The 22,057-nt window shown below is 33.9% G+C and overlaps 1 protein-coding gene across 1 annotated transcript; it reads right to left on the reverse strand.

The window, feature by feature from the left end:
- Positions 1-379: 379 nt before the first annotated feature.
- CaMKI (Calcium/calmodulin-dependent protein kinase I) lies at positions 380-20,589 on the reverse strand. The gene is made up of 9 exons (XM_018547275.1): positions 20,424-20,589; positions 10,050-10,194; positions 6,914-6,985; positions 3,451-3,525; positions 3,093-3,355; positions 2,852-2,992; positions 2,291-2,417; positions 1,657-1,744; positions 380-1,563 (listed from the first exon to the last, which is right to left on the reverse strand). Exons 1-9 carry the CDS (start codon positions 20,521-20,523, stop codon positions 1,375-1,377), a joined length of 1,200 nt encoding a protein of 399 aa, XP_018402777.1. The 5' UTR covers positions 20,524-20,589; the 3' UTR covers positions 380-1,374.
- Between the last annotated feature and the right edge of the window lie 1,468 nt (positions 20,590-22,057).

Below are 22,057 nucleotides of genomic sequence, written 5' to 3' on the forward strand. Positions count from 1 at the left end.
TTTTTTTACTTACATTCTGATAGAGCATTTTAAAACGAATACAAGCGAGTTATTCAGGTGACCTGTTTTAAATGCCCCTTCCTGTGTACATATATATATATATATATATATAATTAATGTTAGCAGAATAATGTACATATACATTTTTAAGTGTCAAGCTAGCTTAGCGGATTCCGTTCGGGGGGCCTCATATTAATATAATATTATCACTACGTATATGTTAAAAGAGAGGAGTATACATACAGGATACATATTACATAAAATAGCACAAGTGTCTGTGTAAGCATTTACATAAGCGGGGCCATGTCTTAGTTACAAAAAAAAAAAAAAAAAAAACGAAATAAAACAAGATGAGAACAAGAGAGAAAAAGAAACAAATCAGGCTATGTCTCTGTGCACTAAGCGACCTCTCGTCTACGTTTTGGTATTGTATTAAGTTTTCGCATATCATCGACTTGTGAAGTAGATAGGGAATATTCTCTATCATACCAAGGTGTATGTTACGTTGTGCGAGGATCGAATTACGTAGGAACCATAACATGGAATCATATTCGTTCCGGGTCTAATGATACAGGTCTCTAGGTTGCACAGAATTATATCAAACAGCCGCGCTACTTATTACACCGAATTTTATAAAATATAAAAACTTGTCGTTGTACTGTTTGCGTAATGCATATATTTATATGTATAGATACTTCTATATAATATATATAGAACCGATTCGATCTAACAAAGTGTGCAGGCATGATTGCGACACACAATCTTCAAGTTTTATCTCTAGAGATGTAAACCGCCTCTTATTCTGTCAGATCGATGCGAAACGTATTCAGCGAACTGCTACGAACTATTGCTTATGCGTGTGTAACGTAGAAAACGTCGTAAATCATAAGAATAAAGCCTGCGAACGTAACTGTCGTACTGCTATAGAAGAGGGTACAAATTGTATTGTATCGCATGGACCAGCCAAAGCAAATTGTAGTTTACGCCTTTCGATAGTAATTGTGTTTTTGCATGTACATACGCGTACATATACACATAATACGTGTATATGTACGCGTCACCGGCGTGAAGCAAATTGGCTCTAATCTATCCCCGTAGCTTAAGAGCGACAGCTATGTCGCGTATGCGGGCATGATTCTAAACGGTGCCTAAAGCCCAGCTCTTCTTATGCTTCTGTTGCTTCCTAAGTCGCGACACAAGTTGTTTTAAAAGAGAGCGGACAGAGCGAACAGTGCGTGTGTTCCCCTTTAGCTTGAAGCGTTCGTGACACATGTATAGCGGAGTCGAGTAGTCAGCGGGAGTGACTGGAATGGTGTGAGAAGTGAGATTCGTAAACATCAGGCTTGACATGATGAGCAACGGCTCGCGTTTGCTTCAATTGCTGAGATTGCTCGAGGGCGGCGCGTGCTGGTTGTAGCTAACCTGCGATTGCTCTCGATATTGCGTGAGATTATCGCTGGAGGGGCCGATCGAGCCTGTACTCTCCTGTTGCTGCTGTTGCTGGCCACTGTTTAACGCTAGCCGTTGCATCTGACGTATGACCGTGGCTGCGTGGTACGCTTGCTGCAATCATGACACAACAACACTCCTATAGTGCTTAGTAGGTAAAAATACATAGACAATTAATAGTATGCTAATTAATCGACAAATACCAACCTTCCATCTTGATTTGGCGAAGTTCTTTTTAAGTTGCTCAGATACAGTACCATGAATATTTTTATTGCTAGCGGCATTGCCGGAAATCCTAAAAATATTAATACTGTATTGCATTGTGTTCAAAACTGTATACATTGTGTGTGCTAAAAAATATAAAAGTATTTCGAAATAATGTGTAATAACAAATATAGTATATCATAACGGTATCATTTATTAATTGTCAATGGGTCTGTCATTCTGTTATGTTTGTCATTTTGTCAAATTGTTTTAAATAAATTGGACTACCGAGCAAGTAATTATTCATTATTAAACATGATAATATAAAATTATTGGATTTTTCAAATATAAACTAATGACAAGTACTTCAAAAATATATCTATCACTACTTATTTCATCCATATATATATATATATATATTATTTCATAAGTAAATCGGTTCTGTAATATTTGTGCATCTAAGATACAGATATATTCAAATTTACATTTAAAGCTTTCATTGCATATTCCTGCTCTGTTTACGTTTGCAAAATAACTTGGTTATTGCAGAATTTTATTACTACTGCATTAACATGCAAATATGCAAAATAAACTCTTTCAGTAATTTTTATTCTGAAATAATTCTAAAGATTCTTACCATGGGTGCGCAAGAGCCTGCTTGCACGTATAACGTTCTTCAACATTGACGCACATCAGCTTTCCAATAAAATCCTTTGCAGAAGCACTGATATCATCCCAATATGGCGAATCAAATTCAAATTCACCTACAATAATCTAGTTAGTTTTTTATTATGGATTATACAAGTTTATTATAATTACATCAATCAGATATTTATTTCAAAGACATATTTACATAAACATTTACGCGGAAGATAGTATTTTAAATCAAACAAAATGTTTTAGTATCTCAAAATTATTTATTGTTATGTATTGTATTATACTTTTATTTTCAAACGTTAACATTATATTTCTTTTTACTTATATTAATATTGTACAAAAATATCTATTGTACTGAATATGTAAAAAGATCTACTTTAAAGATGCAATTTTAAATTGATTTAATATATTTTACGAATCCAATTAGTTTATTAAACTTCTCTTACAAGATTATTCATCATAAAAGTAGCGATTAAACTGCCGTAACACCGCATCCGATTTTATCGCAGACTCTATTTTGTTTAAAAATTTATTCCGTTACCTCTCAAAATTTGTGCGAACAGATTGGCGTCATTCTCGTCGTAAAACGGAGGATATCCACACAGGAGAATGTACGAAATGACTCCTATACTCCACACATCCACCGCTTTGCCATATGGTTTCTGCGCTAGAACCTCGGGTGCTGCGGATCGCCAAAATAGCGCATGTTTGATCATCGATGCTTGAAATCCGTTTCTATTTTCTCTTTTCTCTCTCTCCTCCTCGTTCTCTCAATAACTCACCGACATATCCTGGCGTACCGCAAGCAGTCGCCATAATCCCAGAATCTTCCATCTTCGATAGGCCGAAATCGCTGATCATAATCTTACTGTCCTCGTCCGGACTATAATATAAGAGATTCTCCGGTTTGAGATCTCTGTGAACAACACCCTGTTCGTGCATGTAGTCTACCGCCTCGAGTACTTGTCTTATTAAACCAGATGCATCCTTTTCTGTGTACGAGCCCTTCTCGACAATCCTGTCGAATAGTTCACCACCAGTAACCCTAATACAATATGAAACAGTCATCTTTTGAATATCTCAGATATCTTCGGTATTATTATATAAAAAAAAAATAATAGAAAATTACGTATTACTCACAATTCCATAATTAAGTAGACTTTGTGCTTGTCCTCGAACGTCTCCAGCAATTGAACGATGTTGGGATGGGTTAGCCTGGAATAATATCATGTTTTCTTTTTCTAATTTAAAGCCGTTATGCAGTATTATATATATATATAACGAGAATTGATTCGATGATTTTTAATATGTTATATATTACAATAATCTTCACTCTATATGATAATTGAGTAAAAGTCAATTTTTTATTGAACTTTATATTGTGCTGTTATACGTATCTCTTTAAAAGAACGCAAGATAAAAATGAGATAAAAATTAATCAAAGCAAGAGAAAACACAAAGACTTTTTGAAAGACAAGAACAACTTACTTTTCATTATAAATATCTATAATAAATTATACATATACAGCAATATTATGTATATTTATCTTGAGAAGAACTAAAATATGTATAGAAATTATAATTTAATAATAAGAATCTCTCAATCGTTTGATAAATTGAACATTTAAATTACAAAATAGTTCAGCGCTCTTTTTACTATTGGCAAATATTAAAAGATTGAGAATACAAAATCCTCTTTTTCCGAGATACAGATACAAAGCTACATTCATTGTTATTAAAAATTATATTCAATCCAAATAATTTATTTATACACATATAAATATATTCGCTATTATAATTGTAATATTTACACATTTATACATATATAATTAACAATCTTGAACTCGCAAAATAATAAAATATCGTAATAAACTTGTACATGGTAAATAACATTAAGAAGCAATGCAAAGTAGCTTAACGTTAACTGTATAATCTATTAATAAAACATGCTTCAATATTTGCTAAAATTATACTTGGCACACAGATTGTTAATTAAATACAGACAATCACATCCACGTAGAGAGATAACTATTTATAAAGTATTATTCAATAGTAACAAAGCAATATCTACCAAATATGTACAAGGATCTTAAAGATATAAGAGATTATTCATTAGCTATTGCAATTGTGTCATGTAAATGAAAATGTCAACGTAACAATTTAATTTCTGTAAATATATATACAAATATGAAAAGAAAGAGAATTTTCTCTAGATTACAATTATTTCATAATGAGTCTATACAGCGATAACCTTTGCTCAACTTTAGCACATCCTACACTGTTTTATTCATGAAACTCAAATATTTCATTATCCCTTGTACATATTTCATGTTATATTACCTTGTGAAAATGTGTTCGTTATTAAATACGTTCGCTAGCTCGTTAAGATACAAACTTCTGTATGCAACATAATTGATCTTTCGCATATCAAGTCACTAAAAACACTATAACAACATCGTATCGAATGAGTCAGCATGTGGATATGTGCAAGTTTTTTTACAGATAGAATATATATGAACGTGGAGTATTTATATTATTATATAAGACAGTTTTTCTTCTTTATAAAGCGTGACGCGCGTTTATTCTGATTTACATGTAGTGATCTACGATTGCTGTACAACTTACACAATAAAGATAATCTACTGATAAACAACGATAGACAAGTAGTATTAGAAATGCATCGTATAATATACTTTGTAAAATTTTCTACAATTAAATTTAAATAATATTTATGTATAAGATAGAAACGCCGAAATCAATACGTTTCTATAAATAAAAGAATCAAATATTTCAACTTGCTATTCCTTTTTCGATAGACAGTTAAATAAATATGAAATTCTTTTTTTCAAATTAGTTTTACATATCAATGATAATTGAAAAATAAAATATTGGCGTAAATGTTTATTAATCTATATATGATAATATATAGATAAATAAATATTTACGCCAATATTTTATTTTTCTAAATAACAAAAACTGAAACAAAAAATATTTATAAAGTACATATGATAAATTGTAGTAATCAGGATATTTATAATTTGATTTTTTACAATATTCGTTACGTTATTTCTTTGAAAGAAAACACGTTTTATAAAATATAAAATAACACAGTTTTGGATTGAAATCTAAAAAGTATTAGGATATAGTCTTACTTATTCTTTTAATACGTTATGTACAAGTTTTTTTTTTATATACTTTCTATTTTTGTATAATTTTTAATATTGCGAATGCACGAACAAAATTATATATACTATAAAAATGTATGTACAAACAAAATATTTAAAAGCACAATTGAAATAAATTCTTATTTTTTTGCATACCTGCAATATGATAAAACATTCCGCATATAAATTATGCTGTCATGTCGTCATAACAGAAATAATATATCTTTGTTATCGATGTCATCGTAAACGCAATCTTCATTCTGAATGAAATTTTTATCTGACACTATATATTAGTTGATTAAGTCTCTAGACTCTTATTGTGCAAATCAGATTCCATTCTATGATTAAGAACAGTATGTACCCAGACAGCACAGTAATGTTTAAAAAATGTATTTAAAACGTACATGCTGGACGTTTGGACATATTAAAAACATCCAAATTAGATCCATGGATATTTTAAAAACATTTTAAAAACATCCATTTTGGACTTCTTAAAAACGTCTATTTAGAATGCAATGGACTAAAACTGGACTAAATTAATATAATATATTAAACAAATTTTAGACCACAATCCAGACAAATTTGTATGCTGGAGGCAAAAGATTCCTAATTCTTATCACTGCGAGCAGCAAGCTATTGTTGCTTGACACTTGCCGCTTGTTGCGTGCTGTCTAAACTAAGCTTTAATTTGATAAATTTTCGCGTTACTGCAGATAACAAAAGTAAAATTCCTCGTGCGATTTAAAAAAATTTTCAGATAAACATTTTTTAAATGTTCAAATGTAAACATACTTTGTACGTTGAATAACGTGTATTTTTAAACCATTCGTACTAAGTCCATAGACGTTTGGACCAGATTGAAATCAAGTCTGGATGTCTCCAATAGATGTTCTGTGCTGTCTGGGTATTTATCTAACGGCTGTCGTCGAATTTATTTACTGCCAATTTATATTGTGTTTATACTTGAAAAGTCATTCATTTTTACGACGTGATTATAAACTCACATAGAATTTGCATGTGCAGTTGGATAAACAAGGTATTTACATATCCCTTCCTTTCCTGGTAATTTTGCACAGAAGAAAAATACCTACAAAGTGTTTTATTTTATATACATTAGCACGAGCATTCTGACAGAGTCTTTGCAGCCTAGATTTATCTCTTCCGCGTAAAATTATGCCAAGAGAGGTGGGACATGCAAATTCTCCCTATTCGCTGTAGATTCTCGCTTAGCGAAAGGTGGCAAAGTACAAAGGATACCAAAACTGTGTTTAACGCTACGTCGTGATGAACGTGCACAAGTCGTGCACAATTGTGTCTTTATATATAGATAACAATACATAATCTGAAATGTAAAAATGTATGGCATATCGTCGAGTGATACAGAATATACTGCGAACGGTATAGGTAGCTGGTGCCCATACTCTGGGGCCCGCACTTACCATCTCTTTTCGCCATTACTATCCGACTTGAGCGATCCGCCACCACTCTGTGGTGTCGCACTCTCACTGAACCTACGAAGTATAATAAAAATACCATACACAATTACGTAATATTACATCAGGAGCAGCTGATCGCTTACGAGGTTTTCTCTGACTTTATATATTCTTTACCATTGACGAACTCCGTTCTTCCTGCATGATGTATATAGAAGATCTGAAGATGGATTTGTATGTGATATAAATTGATGTAGATAGTTATACAAACACGGTGCAACAGAGTTAGTGTCGCGTTGGTCTCGAAAGGCAAGTGATAGCGGTATGAAAATAGATGTATCTTTACCTTTGACACACCTTAATATATTATCAAAATGTGTGCAATCGATATTATTGAATTTCCATGTATGCAAGCAATATTTTTTCGCGAAATTTAAAATATAAACTTTATCACATTTATTTATAAAACATGTAAATTGAAATTTTTATGTAAGTTTCACATCCATTATATTTAAAAAGAAAACCTTGTCGTTATAAATGTATGCATGTCTTGCATGCATGTATGCATGGTTTCTCAATGTTGGTGCGTTTAACATGATGAATATAGAGCAAGTTTTCAGTTATAAAACTCTGAGTATGTATATGATGGACATGTATGATATATGTATATATGCATATTAGTATATGTGTGTGTGTGTGTATGATGTAGCACCTTGTATTCTTATAGTGTTGATCAATAAATGATAATATAACGAGAGAGATACCATACAACAGGATTCTTAAGCATTGATTTTTCTTTGTAATTACTGTTAATTCTTTTGGCACGTCTCGATTTAGCTGATACAGTAGTGGACAAAATAAATCATACACCTTTAAAGAAATTGAATTTGTTTGTGTAACTGTTTTTTTAACGAGCAAATAGATATTATCGGATACAAGAAAATCAAAGTATTTAAATAAAGAAAATGTGATATAATTAAAATTGTGTTCAATTCTTTTGTAAAAAAATTATTTTTTAATATTGATACATTTTACTCTGAACAAAATAAATCATACACTTTTAGAAATAATAAGTAACAAACAAATAAAATTAATTTTAATGTACTTAGTACTTGATGCGCCCACCTTTTGCTTTTAATACTTTATTAGATTTGAAAAAGGCAGTGGTTTTCTTTTGCCTTATACTTCGGATCGTTATCTTGTTTTGGAAGATAAAGTTATTTTCTAAATCTAATTTCAAAAGAGATTCTTTTAATTCTCGCACAGTGCATTTGCAACCTTCTGCCGTCATAATGTTTTTAATTTGAGCCAAATTATCGACATCAGGCAAAGCATCCCCATATCATGATATTACCACCTCTATATTTTACAGGCTTTTGAATATTGACTTCTTTGAGAGTTTCATCTGTTTTTCGCCATACCCTAGACTGTCGTTTTTGTCCGAATAATTCAAATTTGCTGTCCGATCATAATACTGTTTTCCAAAATATATGTATAGAGGCATATTCACGTATTTTTTGGCAAATTCGAATCTCTTTTTCTTATTTATTTTATTGATGAAAGGACGCTTTGATGCGAACACGCTTTTCAGTCCAGATTCCTTTAAGTCTGCGACGCACAGTGCGTCTGCTGACATTCAGATTCATCGATTCCACAATATTTTGCGAGATAGCTTCGGATTGAATTTTACCATTCGAACAATTCCGGTGTCATCGCGAGAAGTTGTAGCCCGTTTCTGACCTTTTCCGGAATAGTTTATCGCAATCCCATATGTTTCGTACTTTTTCCAAATGTGCTGCATTGTTCCAACAGAGATTGCATATTTATCAGCGATTATTCTAAAGGAATCACCATTCTGTCGGTCACGAATTACCAAATTTCGGATATCAAGAGAAATTTGTTTCTCTGACATTGTTCTTGTTTGTCATAATTATTACTAATCCATCGAACACGTAAATTATAATTGTTACAACGTAGAAACAAAGTAAACAAACAATGAAATGACGAACAGTAATAGAACGACGAAATATAAACATTGACGAGATCCTATGTTATACTTATTTAAGTGTACGACTTATTTTGTCCAAGATAAAATGTATCAATATTAAAAAATAAATTTTTTACAAAAGAATTGAGCATAAAATTTTAATTATTTCACATTTTCTTTATGTAAATACTTTCAAATACTTTGATTTTTTTGTATCCAATAATTTATTTGCTCGTTAAAAAAATACACAAACAAATTCAATTTCTTTAAAGGTGTATGATTTATTTTGTCCACTACTGTGTATATAAGTCGCAATAAAATAGAATAACCCAATAGAAAGAGTTCAATGCTAATAAACACTGTAAAATATAATACCACTTCAACATGTATCCAGCCAAAGGGTTAAAGAAAAAGACGTAAGTACATATATATCCACAAGGATAAAGAATTATGACAGAAGACTTTTGAGTCTGCATTATGCCTGATATATGTTTAACAGCATCGAGACAATATATATAGCTTATATATGAGGCATTTGCATACAACATCAAAGATAATAGGACAGACGACAGCCATCAGAGCTCACTCCCAAATACCATGTCACAGCGCTCCTTGGAAACAAAAAACATCTTTCTGAGAGCATCTTTAGTGCTGAGTTATAACACCATGATAACATTGTATAAGTGAGAAAGCACAACGATTGGGTAGTTTATAGCTTAAAGCTATTACTTTTTCCCATATGATTAATGATAACAGAACAGATATCGAACAATTTACGATTCCCAAAATAATTTTCCAAGAAAGCGAATGTCAATAATACCTTTTAGCTTTACACTTGTGATGCCATGATATATGAATCTATCTGATATATACTCAAAGCTACAAGGGCAGGAGGGAATGATACTCAAAAAATAATGATTCTTACGAGGTAAAGAATGTTTGTTAGAGAGAAGCATGCGTATAAGTATATTCGAGGTCGATTCCAGCGATAATAGAACTGGTACTTAAATTACTCAATTGTCATGTTTTCCAAATATCTAAATATCAAAGAGCAACTATATACCACAAACAAGGAGTTTACAGTACTGGTAAATAAAAAAATTTTTCTACTGAAAATACATATGGTCCAGCTCTCAGAATCGCATTGCGTCTTACCTTCGCAGAACTTTGATTTCATTCTCTAACGAATCTTCCTTGCCCTTTAGCGCCTTTTTGTCGATGATCTTTACGGCAAACATTTGACCTGGCTTCTCTTTACTTTCCGCCAGTCTCACTTCAGAGAATGCTCCCCTAAACAAAGGAAAATACAATATATTTTAGCGCAATCAGTCCCAAGTAAATTTACTTACAATTAGAGACCCAATATGTGTGTTGTATTTCTCAGATAGTGTTATTCATTTATGGAATTAAACTATTTATCTTTTTTAAACGAAAAGTACAGTTATAGTCAGTTATAAACTGGTCTTTGCGTATATGTATGTACAGCAAATAATAAATTCTGACACAAATGCAATGAAACATATATATATATATATATGTCTAAGCGTTACTACAAATGTATTTTGAAAAGTATGTATAATACCCCGAAAGTAATATCAAAAAAAGTAAAAAAACATTCTGTCTAAATTTTATATCTTCGAATTTCTTTCAATAAAAAAATTTCAGAAACATGAATAAATAAAATATGACTTTAATTTCAACATTGTTACAAAATAACGGGCATTTTAATCCACTTCTAGCGGCCACATGCGAGACGCCAGGGACGAATAGCAGTGCGGGGCTCCCGATCATAAAAAATATAATTAAGAACGTATTTCCATAAAAAATTCATTGAACATAATAACTCACATTACACGCCGATAAACGAGAAATGATTAAGTTAAAAATATTGTAAATAATAATAAAAATATATTAAAAAATATAAATATAAATAATATTATATAAAAAATATTGTCGCTACACGCATGGTGATAAAAATTCGGAAAAAATTTTTAAATGTAGTCTGAGACACGAGAAGACCGAAACACTACATAATTTTGAACATTATTACGCATTAGTTTATTAATTTTTAAATAAACAATGGAGGTGTGATATTGAAAACTATATAGCATTTCGGTTTTCTCGTAGTCTTATTAGACTACATTTTAAAATTTTTTCCGAACCTCTAGCACCATGCGCGCGTGTAGTAACAATATTTTTTATATTATTTATACATATACTTTATATAACGTATTTTTATTATTACTTACAATATTTTTAATTTAATAAACGTTATAAGGCTTTATCAATTCAAAACAATGTATATAGAAAAAGGGTAAAGAGTCAGTAAAACAATTACGAAATTTAAATTTAAATGATAACATTGGTACACTGAAATTTAAAAAATATACAAAGAAGTTTAATATAAATATAAGTGACAAACTGGATGGTGTAAATGAAAATTAAGGAATCTCCCGGAAAAGGTTTTTCACTCACACCATCCAGTTGGTCACAAGAGAGGCGTCATTTATGGAGTGGTAGATAAGATAATTAAGCCATGTTAAAAAAAAATCCTCAAAAATTTAAACTTTTTTATCTAATAATAATATATTATATAATAATATATTACATCATATATTCTCTTTCCCCTTCCTAATATCTTCCTTCTAACCTCTCTCTCTCTCTCTCTCTCTCTCTCTCTTTGTCTGTCTGTCTGTCTCTGTCCTCCTCTTGCCAATTCTCCTTTCTTAGCATTTTCCAGCTTGACATTACATTATCAGAAGTCGTCGCAATCAGATGTCTTACTGTTGTGCAAATTTGCTGCTATGATTACAAGTGCCACCACGATGTGGATGACTGTCAGTGTAGTTGCTTCTCTCTTATTTTCATGTTTATCTACTCTATGATCCTAAAAAAAATTTTACATATATAACTTCAAGGTATACTAACAGATTTATATACAACTAAATTTTTATTGAATTGGTAGTAATTCTTTTTTGTTCTGCGGTCACTATTTAGATTATTTCTTTATTAATAACTTTATTACAACTCGCAACATTAGGACTGGGCATGTATTTAAAATACTTTTATTTAAAATACAGTTTTTTTCGCAATAAAAGTAGATTTTATATTTTACATTTCAGCGATGTACATGAAAGTATTACGTATTTTGTATTTAAAATTAAAAGATTGAAAGCTTTATGTACTTCAATTGTACCAGAAAGTTTGCGGGTTATCGCCGTGTCTTTCTTCATTATTAATGCCATCGTTTCGTGAACCATACCATTCACTTCATCAGCGCACCCCTCGCCCTGATGAAATGAACGATATGGTTCACGAAACGACGGCATTAGTAATGAAGAAAGACACGGCGATAGCCCGCAAACCTTATGGTACAATTGAAGAAAATACCCGTGAAAGCCTCAAAAGCTTTATGTACTTCGTAATTTAAATAATAACAATCTTCAATATCTTAGTATTTAAAATACAAAATACTTTCAATCTTTCATTATTAATACTTGTGAAATACAAAATACTTTTATATACTTCCATAAAATATAAAATGCAAAATATTTTCATGTACGCTGTTGAAATACAAAATACATGATACAATTGTCTTACAATTATCGTTTTCAAATAAAAGTATTTTAAATACATGCCCAGCCCTGAATTGCAAGATGAAGAATACGAAATTTATCAAAGCATAACGATTTATAATTTTCTGTGGAAGTAATATTTATAATGTTATGTAATTTTTACTGTACAACGATTTTTATACAATACTAACTATAACATTAAGAATGACCTGATCGGAGTCGAAACGTATTATGTGTTATATTTATATTAAACTTCTTTGTATTATTTTAAATTTCTATGTATGGTTATCATTTAAATTTAAATTTCGTAATTGTTTTACTGGCCCTTCTTCCGTATACATTATTTTTAACTTAATCTTTTCTCGTTTATCGCTATGTAGTGTGAATTATTATTTTCAATGAATTTTTTATAGAAATACGTCTTAATTATACTTTATAAAAAGTATAATTAAAACGTATTATAAAATCGGGGGGCCCGCACTGCTATTCGTTTCTAGCGTCTCGCATGTGGCCGCTAGAAGTGGCCGCTTGCTGCAGCGTCATTAAAACTTCCTCTTTAAAATTAAAAAACAAGCTGTTACTATAAAAATATATTGTTACAACTAAATAACAAAACATAAGATCCAATAATTTCTAATGTTTATCATATTTATGTATATAGTTATTTACACACGCAATTAAACAAAGATAATCGATTTTATATTAATTTCGATTTTTTAATAAATCATTATATTCATCTAAAAATATATATTAGAAAATTGTAGTATAATAAATATTATAAAATTAAAAATATATATAATAAAATAATATAATAATAAAAAATATATTAAACGTTTAATGTTCTTAAATTACATGTTCGTTATATTGCAATATGCATTGTCAAACTGTTATACCTATACGAATGACGTAATAATTGACAAATAGTATTGATAAATTTAATTATTGAAATATGTGTCCTCGCGTCCTAAACATTTTTTGAAAAAGTATTATAGATGTACATAACGCGCGCTCTTATACAAAGCAACGAAGAAAATTGATTAATGGTATTTAGCCCACTTGTGTCTAACAATAAGTTGATCTCAATCTCAGTCAAAAAGTCATTAAGTATTTAGTTGAAAAGCATTGCAATGGAGTAGCATACCGAAATTTTACTCTCTTAACTACGAGAACGATTGAAAAACTAAAAATAAAGTGACACATAGAAAAATGTGTAATAATGATGCGGCAAGAGATATCCAAATTTTTGTGTTGTAAGAGTCTTTAAGAGCTCATAAATCCGACGCGCGCGATGTACCACTAAGATAGAAATTCCAGGTGATGACACGTTTAAGAAAGCAATTTCAAAGTGCCGTTATGGACGCATATACATTAGATTTTAATGCGATTTAATGCATACTAAGCGCCATTTGAAAACATGTTTTATATACGCGACATCGCAAAAGGAAGAAAAACACGCAAAAATCCGTTGGTCGCATAGGAAAAAGCAGTTCACGATTCGCGAAAAAAAGTTATGCCGTATTAATGGTACTTTGATACGAAAAAATAGAAGAAATTAATTCGAAACACTTCCATTTATTTATTTAGCACGAGCCTCGTTTTTTATAAGCCATTTATCACTTATACACGTATCTATTGTAATATCTGCAGGTATAGGTATACGAAAGAAACTGCAAAACGCGTGTCAAAGACCGAGGCATGTCCAAAAGTCGCAGGATGCCTTATTTTTAACCGCCTTGGTTCTTCGGTCAATTCGCGATCGATTTTTTCCTTGTCCGTAATGTTGAAAAGATGAATTAATTGTTAGTATCAGTTTCCTAATTCGTTTACAGGATCGTCTACAACAGATATTGTGTTAGGTGAAAATTCTATAAAAATAAAAAGCCCCACTTTCTCATATACTCAGAAAAATACACACTGTTCGCAAATAATAATTGTTTCAAGTATTTCAAAAGTTTGTATAACCTCTGTGAAGTTAGCACCTCTTTTTCAAAAAAATCAACTTTTCGTTAGAGTTCTGATTGCACCCCAAAGAGTTCTGGAGTTCCTGTCTAAAATAAAAAATAATTCCGGCGATTTAAGCAAAAAAAAAAAAAACCATATAATATCAAAAATTTGGGGTGCCAACTTTACAAAACGCATAACGAAAAATCGCGATATCTTTTAAAATATCAATCCTAGCGCGGTTTGAGTGTTAATAACTTTCATTAGAACTCTTGAAGTGCTATCCAGAACTGTCGACGAAACTGTCAGAACTTTCAAAAATTTCTGTCACCCGAGGGATGAAAAATTTTTGAAAGTTCTGGCAGTTTCGTCAACAGTTCTGGATAACACCTCAAGAATTCTGACGAAAGTTATTATGATTAAAGCGCTATAATTAATATTTTAGAAGATATCGCGATTTTTCGTTATGTACGTGTTTTATGAAGCTGGCACCCCACAAATTTTTACTATTTCGTTTTTTTGGCTTAATTCACCGAAACTATTTTTAATTTTTGTCAGGAACTGCAGAACTGTTTAGACTGCGTTCAGAACTATGCAATTTTTTTTCTTATATCGGACTTTTTTATTTCTTGGGGGATAAAAAATTTTTGAAAGTTACAGCAGTTTTGTCTATAGTTCTGGATGGCATCTCAAGAGTTCTAACGAAAGTTATTATGACTCAAAGCGCCAGCATCAATATTTTAGAAGATATCGCGATTTTTCGTTATACGTTTTGTGAAATTGGCTAAATTTTTGATATTATATGGTGTTTTTGGCTTAAATCGCCGGAATTATTCGGAGTACAAATTCGTTCGGTTCATTTTCCCAAAGATAGCTCCGGCTGTTGTGAATGGTTCATAGTGACAGCTAATTTTGGCAGTTTCAGAGAGGTTAGACATTTGCTAATAATATACAGTTTATATCGCTTTGAATTTCATACAAAAACCTGGATTTTTACTGTGTTTGAAATGTCGAATTTTGTGTCAACCAAGCAGCATTTGCGAGAGGTTTTAATTTTCTGCTTTAATTGGAAGAAAAGTGCAGCTGAAGCCCATCGAATGCTTGTCGAAGTTTATGGTGACACTGCTCCAACTGATAAATCATGTAGGAAATGGTTTCGACGTTTCAAGGATGGAGATTTCAGCGTTGAAGACAAGCCTCGCTCTGGACAGCCAAAAAAATTCGAAGACAAAGAATTGGAGGCATTACTCGAAAAAGATGAGAGTCAAACGCAAGAGGAGCTTGCAGAATCATTGGGAGTAACTCAACGAGCCATTTCTGTACGATTGAGAGCCATGGGAATGATTTAAAAACAAGGAAATTGGGTGCCTTATGAACTGAAACCGAGAGACGTTGAAAGGCGATTTTTCACTTGCGAGCAGCCGATTCAAAGGCAACAAAGAAAAGGTTTTTTGCATCGGATTGTGACTGGAGATGAGAAGTGGATATTCTACAACCCCAAGAAGAAAAAATACTACGCTAAGCCCGGTTAATCATTGCCATCGACCTCAACATCAACACCAAAGCCGAACATTCATTGTTCGAAGATCATGCTCTGTATCTGGTGGGACCAAACGGGTGTTGTTTACTATGAGCTGCTGAAACCTGGCGATTCCATTACGGGCGATCGGTATCGGCTACAATTGATTCGTTTGAGCCGTGCATTGCGAGAAAAACGGCCGGAATACGAGCAAAGACATGATAAAGTTATTTTTCTTCATGACAACGCTCGGCCTCGTGTCGCAAAAGTCGTGAAAAAAATATTTAGGAACGCTCAAACGGGATGTTTTACCGCACCCGCCGTATTCTTCGGACATATTGCTCCTTCTGATTACTGGTTATTCCGAAGGATGCAGCACGATTTGGCAAGTCACTGATTCACTTGTTTCGCAAAAATCGAAAATTGGCTCCAAAATTGGATCGCCTCCAAAGACGAGTCATTTTTTTCGAGATGGAATTTGAAAATTGCCTGAGGGATGGGAAAAAGTAGTAGCCAGCGATGGACAATACTTTAATTAATCCGTTCATTCATTTTGTTTTGAAATAAATTGCATTTTTGAACAGAAAAAAACGGACCGAAACTAATTTGTGTACTCCCAATATTTTTTATTTTAGACAGGAACTCCAGAACTCTTCGGGGTGCAATCAGAACTCTAACGAAAAGTCGATTTTTTAAAAAAAGAGTTGCTAACTTTATAGAGGTGTTCATATATCTGCAAATCTATCATAAGTCCAGCGAGTATCGAGTTTATTCAAAACATATCGTGAATCCTAATTTACTTCAATCGAGATTAGTAAAAATTAAAACAAAATCGATATGAAAATATAAATACTAAAATAACGCTTGTTAAATTTTAAAAACAACAAAAATGTGATACTGTAATGTCGGTATTATAAACAAGCACGAAATATAAGATGGACAATCTTTATTAAATAATATAATTAATCAAATTACGAAACGTTTCGACTCACACAGAAGTCCTCTTCAGTCATATACAAATTATTAGAAATAACATTAAAAATTAAATATATGGAATCCGTCTAATGGTCATCTTTTTAGTCAAAATCGATATGCTTATTATATAAAGTCGTTCCTTCGATCAATTTTGTAATATTCTCCAAAAGAAAATTAATTCTTTTGTTTTGAATAAACAATAAATAACACGAATGAGTTCTTCTAAACTTTCTAATCTTTGCTCAAAAAAGTCGCTGATGATAGTCCAAACATTGGGACCGAAACGTTCGACATTTTTGTATATAAATTTCGCACCGTTAACAGCATTTGACTTCTTATAAGCCATCAAGATTATTCTTATCAATTAATTTTTTGTTTTTCGTTCGTAATCTTGTCTTTACTTAAAAGAAAAGTAAATTGAGTAATCACTTTTTTTAGCAACAGAATAATATTTTTCTACGTGTAGCTGTAAAATAAGATTTTCTCATCGATTCTTTTTTTTTCGTGAAATCCGAATTCACTTAGAATTAGAATCTCTCAGAATAGAAACTCTTCATCTTGAATCATTAAATCTATTTAAGAAAAAGCTATGGAAACCTGATGTTTTCATTTAGAAATCAATTTCCGAATCGCGATGGAGGAAGCTGCGGTTAAAGGAACGCGCGACAATCTGCAAGGATATCTCGCCGTATTCATACACGTCATACGAATTTCGTCGGATTTAGGCAAGGATTTAGGGCAGGCGAGAGATCATCCTGGGATATCACCGCGAGATGCATGCTCGTATCACATTTCTGCAACCGAAAAAGGAATGTATGCACGCGGAAACGAGGAAAGAATAATATCGCGCCTGAATTTCGAACGACGCTCATTTTTATTACAGGGTTGCCACAAATTTTTAATCGTAACATTTCCTCTGACATTTCCCTGATTTACTGACAAAATTTTGGGATTTTTCCTGACTTCGAATAATACATATTTTGCAATGTTTCTTGTATTTTTATCGTAATACGGAAAATGTCAAATATTCTCTGTTGATCCAGCAATGTAACGTAGATGCACATTTTCTTGAGGAAACGAATTCAAAAATAAAAAAAAAAAGGTAGTCCAAACCAATCATAGAAGCACAAGGCAATATAAATTTAACTAAATCACAGACCGAAACGTTCGACTGGTATTCTACATGTTAATTGTAAGATTGAAATAATTTTCGCACTGTTAACTGCGTTGACTCTTTATAGTCTTTTAATTTATGATTGTTTATTTATTGTTTTGAACAAAACGAGTCCATAATTAGTTTATTTATATTTATTAATATTTTTTGAAATATAAATTTATTTAAAAAATAATAAAAAGAAACAGAGCTATGAGCTTAAAAATTCGTTGAATTGTAATATTGATGGTAAATTAATTATGTCATTATGTTAAAAATTTAACACAATGACATAATTAATTTACCATCAATATTACAATTCAACGAATTTTTAGGCTCATAGCTCTGTTTCTTTTTATTATTTTTTAAATTTATTGAGCCTTATTATAATTATATATAAATTTATTTACAGCTATTTTATTTTCCCTGACAAGTGTGCTGAATCCCTGACTTTTTCTGATTTTCCTGGCGCATTTTTTTAATTCCCTGACATTTCCCTGATTTCACATTTTGCAAATTGGAACCGGAAGAATATCACTCCCTTCGAGTTTCGATCGTTATTTATGCTCTTCAACATGGTTGAACAGCTGTTTCGTGTCGTGTGTACTTAGTTTTTTGATTTTTTTTTAGAGTGGATCCCTAAAAAATAAAAATTTATTCTCGAGAAGAGCAAGATTTCACGTTTCTTTTGCGATGCTATATTCTCTGAATTTTTTTGGGAGTAAATTCATTCGAAGGCCGATATCATACAGACCGTTCTTACTTTAAAATCGTCTTAAGTAACGTTTTAAGATGTAAATACGATCTTCTGATATCTACTGTACTTAGGATTATTTCAGATATAAGAAAGAACTGACTATGAATACCAGTCTCTGAATGAGTCCTTCGCTCAAAAGAATTTAGAGTAAAAAGTGTGTTATAAAAAAGAATGTAAATGTATCAACATTCTTCCCCTTCGGTCGCCGCGGTTACGTAACTGTTCTCGTAAGCAATCTGTTACACGCGGAATCGGGATATGCCGACGCATATGAAAGTGTTAAAGCTAACGCTTGATCGATCTCTCGCGAAAGATATAACGCACAGATATATACACGTCGTCTTCCCTTATCGTGCAATCCGCTATGTTGTTGTCCAGACGAATGCAGAAACGTGATAAAGTGGAAATAAAACACTGTAATATGAAAAAAAAAAAAAAAACAACAAATGATGATATTAAAAATACAAAGCTCTTATGTTCTCTCTGAGAAAATACTCAACGTTCGTTGAACATGACCGTCGACAACTCCGCTATCGTTCTAATTTTGTTAATTTTACTGCGTTTAATTAATTTATTAATTTTTTGTATATTTGAGGAGGGCCCAAATACGGAGCCGAAACGTAATGCTTTTCTAGTTTTATTTTTAATTTAGAATTTAATATATTCATGCGAGCGTTTTAGAAATTAGTAGGTAATATTTTATATATATATTTTTGACTCTCTGTAATTAAAGGTATTATTATATGTTATAAATTTGCTTTCTATAATTTTGTATTTGACTCTTATATGCCTTTGCCTATTTTTGTGATTTAGATATCTATCAAATTATTCCATAAATTTAAAAATGAGAATCTCATCTTTTTTGTCGCCTGTTTAATACCGTATTTTTAATATCATCATTTGTTTTTTTTTTTTTAAATATAACAAGCGTTATCTTTGTTTTATATGTTTACTGTAATATAACTTGGATTTTCATCGACGCGAGAGAGAAGAATTCCTCACGAATGCGTAAATACGCGCATCCGCGAGAGGCAGATAGGAGTTTATCTTTATCGGAAACGTAAGCGCATAAGAAGTATCAGCGACTTTACACATATATACGTGTGCTTGTCGTAACGTTTCGCACATCTCACGGACGTGCGGAATGACGTGTGTTTCCCGCGGAGTAAAATACGCGGAGATTGAGATCTCGGTCTGTGTCATTAGCTCCTCGATAAATGTAAATGGCGATTAAAGTCGGAAATTCGATATCCGCGGAGACCACTGCGTCAAATCAATCTGGGGAAAGGGGGACGACGTGGTTTTTTTCTTTTTTTTATCCGTGACGTTCGCGCGATCCGTTAAATTCCTAATAAGCCCCGCAATCTCGCGAAATATCGCGGCGCGCGACAATCCACTCGCGACGACGATTATATTTTCCCGCTAAAGCGGGAAAGGGCTGTGTCGAGCGGTTTTGCTGTACTAAAAAAAAAAAAAAGAGAAACATGTGTCAGAGAAAACGTGTTTTCCCTCGGCTCGCCGCTGCAAGTGTCTCGAGGGGGTGGCGGGGGGGGGGGAGCCACGTAGGGAGGAAAAAAAATGGGGGAGGGGTATACAGTGGTTCTTTTCCAGTCCTTCAGGATGTACTTGTCCTCGACGGAGGGCGATCGGTCGTCCTTCCCGTCCTTCTTGATCTTCTTATTCGTGTCCTTCTTCCCAAAGAGCGGCATCTTGACGCCGTTTCTGGATCTCGCGCGTATATATATATGTATGTGTAACACCACGTACAACGTATTCGCGCGTAATCGCGTAAATCTGTCACAAAAAACGGCACACCCACACACACACACACTGTATATTAACAGGGAGAGAAAAATCCTTTTTACATCGATCGGGGGTTCGCGCGGATACTCACATTCGTATAACAGCTCTCTCGCCGCCGCTAATTAGTGGCGCTTTAAAGTCCGGTCCGTAGAAAGAGCGTGTAGCGCAACGACCGATCGGCGATCGGGGACGGCCGTCGGATGAATCGCGCGACTCGTCGTCGTCGTCGTCGTCCTCCGGCGCACTGCGGGAGGTAGAATTACCGCCGGGGCCACCACCACCACCACCACCGCCGTCGTCGTCGTCGCCGCCGTCGTCGCCACCGCCGCGTCGTCGTCGCCCGCGTCAAACGCACCGCCGAATTGTCATCGTTCTCCGGACGGCCGGGGAGGGCAATCGTGAACCCGCGACCTTTCAGATCGCCCGCGATAGCAGCCCGGCCGCGAGTCACCGCGATCTCCTCGCGGGGTCGCCAATGTCCGCGCGGTGCGCTTCTCAAGCACTTCGCTCACCTCTGCCGATCGCTCTCTCGTTCGCGGGAGCCCATCCGGCTGATGGGCGCCAGCTTCTGTTAAATTGCTATATCGTTGCTGCGCGTTTCCCGGCACCGCTTATGTGTGGCATCACACCACCGCCAACCGCGGGCGTCCTCGTATTGGTCTCAGGGTCGTGGGTCGCTTCTCTCGTTCCTCACCTCACCTCGCCTCACCTCGCCACGCCTCGCGCTCCGCTTCGCCTTGCCCTCGCGGCGTCACCGCGTTCAGTCAACGCAGCAGTCGCGGCGTGCGTGAATTTCTATACGACGCATCGCGTCGTCGCCGTTTTATGCGCCCTATATAATCGCACCTCTCCACGCTCCTGCTGATATACGCCACCAAGACGGCCGCGAGCGAACCGTGGGATGGGTAATATCAGCGGCACACACTCGCGGCGCGCCGCTGCGGTGACGCGCTATACGCATGCGATCGTGAAATCCGCTCCGCAAGGGAATGACGGATGACAGGAATCGGGAATAGGTGTGTGTGGGAGAGGGCAGATGACAGCGAAATGACAGTGACAACGCGCCATAAACTTGATGCGAGATGGTCGACTGACAGACTGACGTCACGCGTGTCATCGCCAGGGTCGCCAATTGTTGCCAACTGCGGCGTCTCGCACACCCCGTGGCAGTAGAGTCCTAGATATCAGAGAAGCGCAACCGATGTTCCGCGCCCTGATCAGCTGACTGTCAGCCAATCATGACATTCATTCATTGGTATTAAAAATGGCTGACTAATAGACGATTGGTGGATTTCATATTTCGTCTGCAAACGATGCCATTTTTATGACTTTTCTTAGTAATTTTACGATACTGACTTAAAGCCGGTATTCATAGTCAGTTCGTATTTGAAGACTGTCTTAAGTAATGTCTTAAGACGCGAATGCAGCCCTTTGATTGGT

Source organism: Cyphomyrmex costatus, unplaced genomic scaffold (assembly GCF_001594065.2).
Source record: "Cyphomyrmex costatus isolate MS0001 unplaced genomic scaffold, Ccosl1.0 scaffold611, whole genome shotgun sequence".
Classification (NCBI taxonomy): domain Eukaryota; kingdom Metazoa; phylum Arthropoda; class Insecta; order Hymenoptera; family Formicidae; genus Cyphomyrmex; species Cyphomyrmex costatus.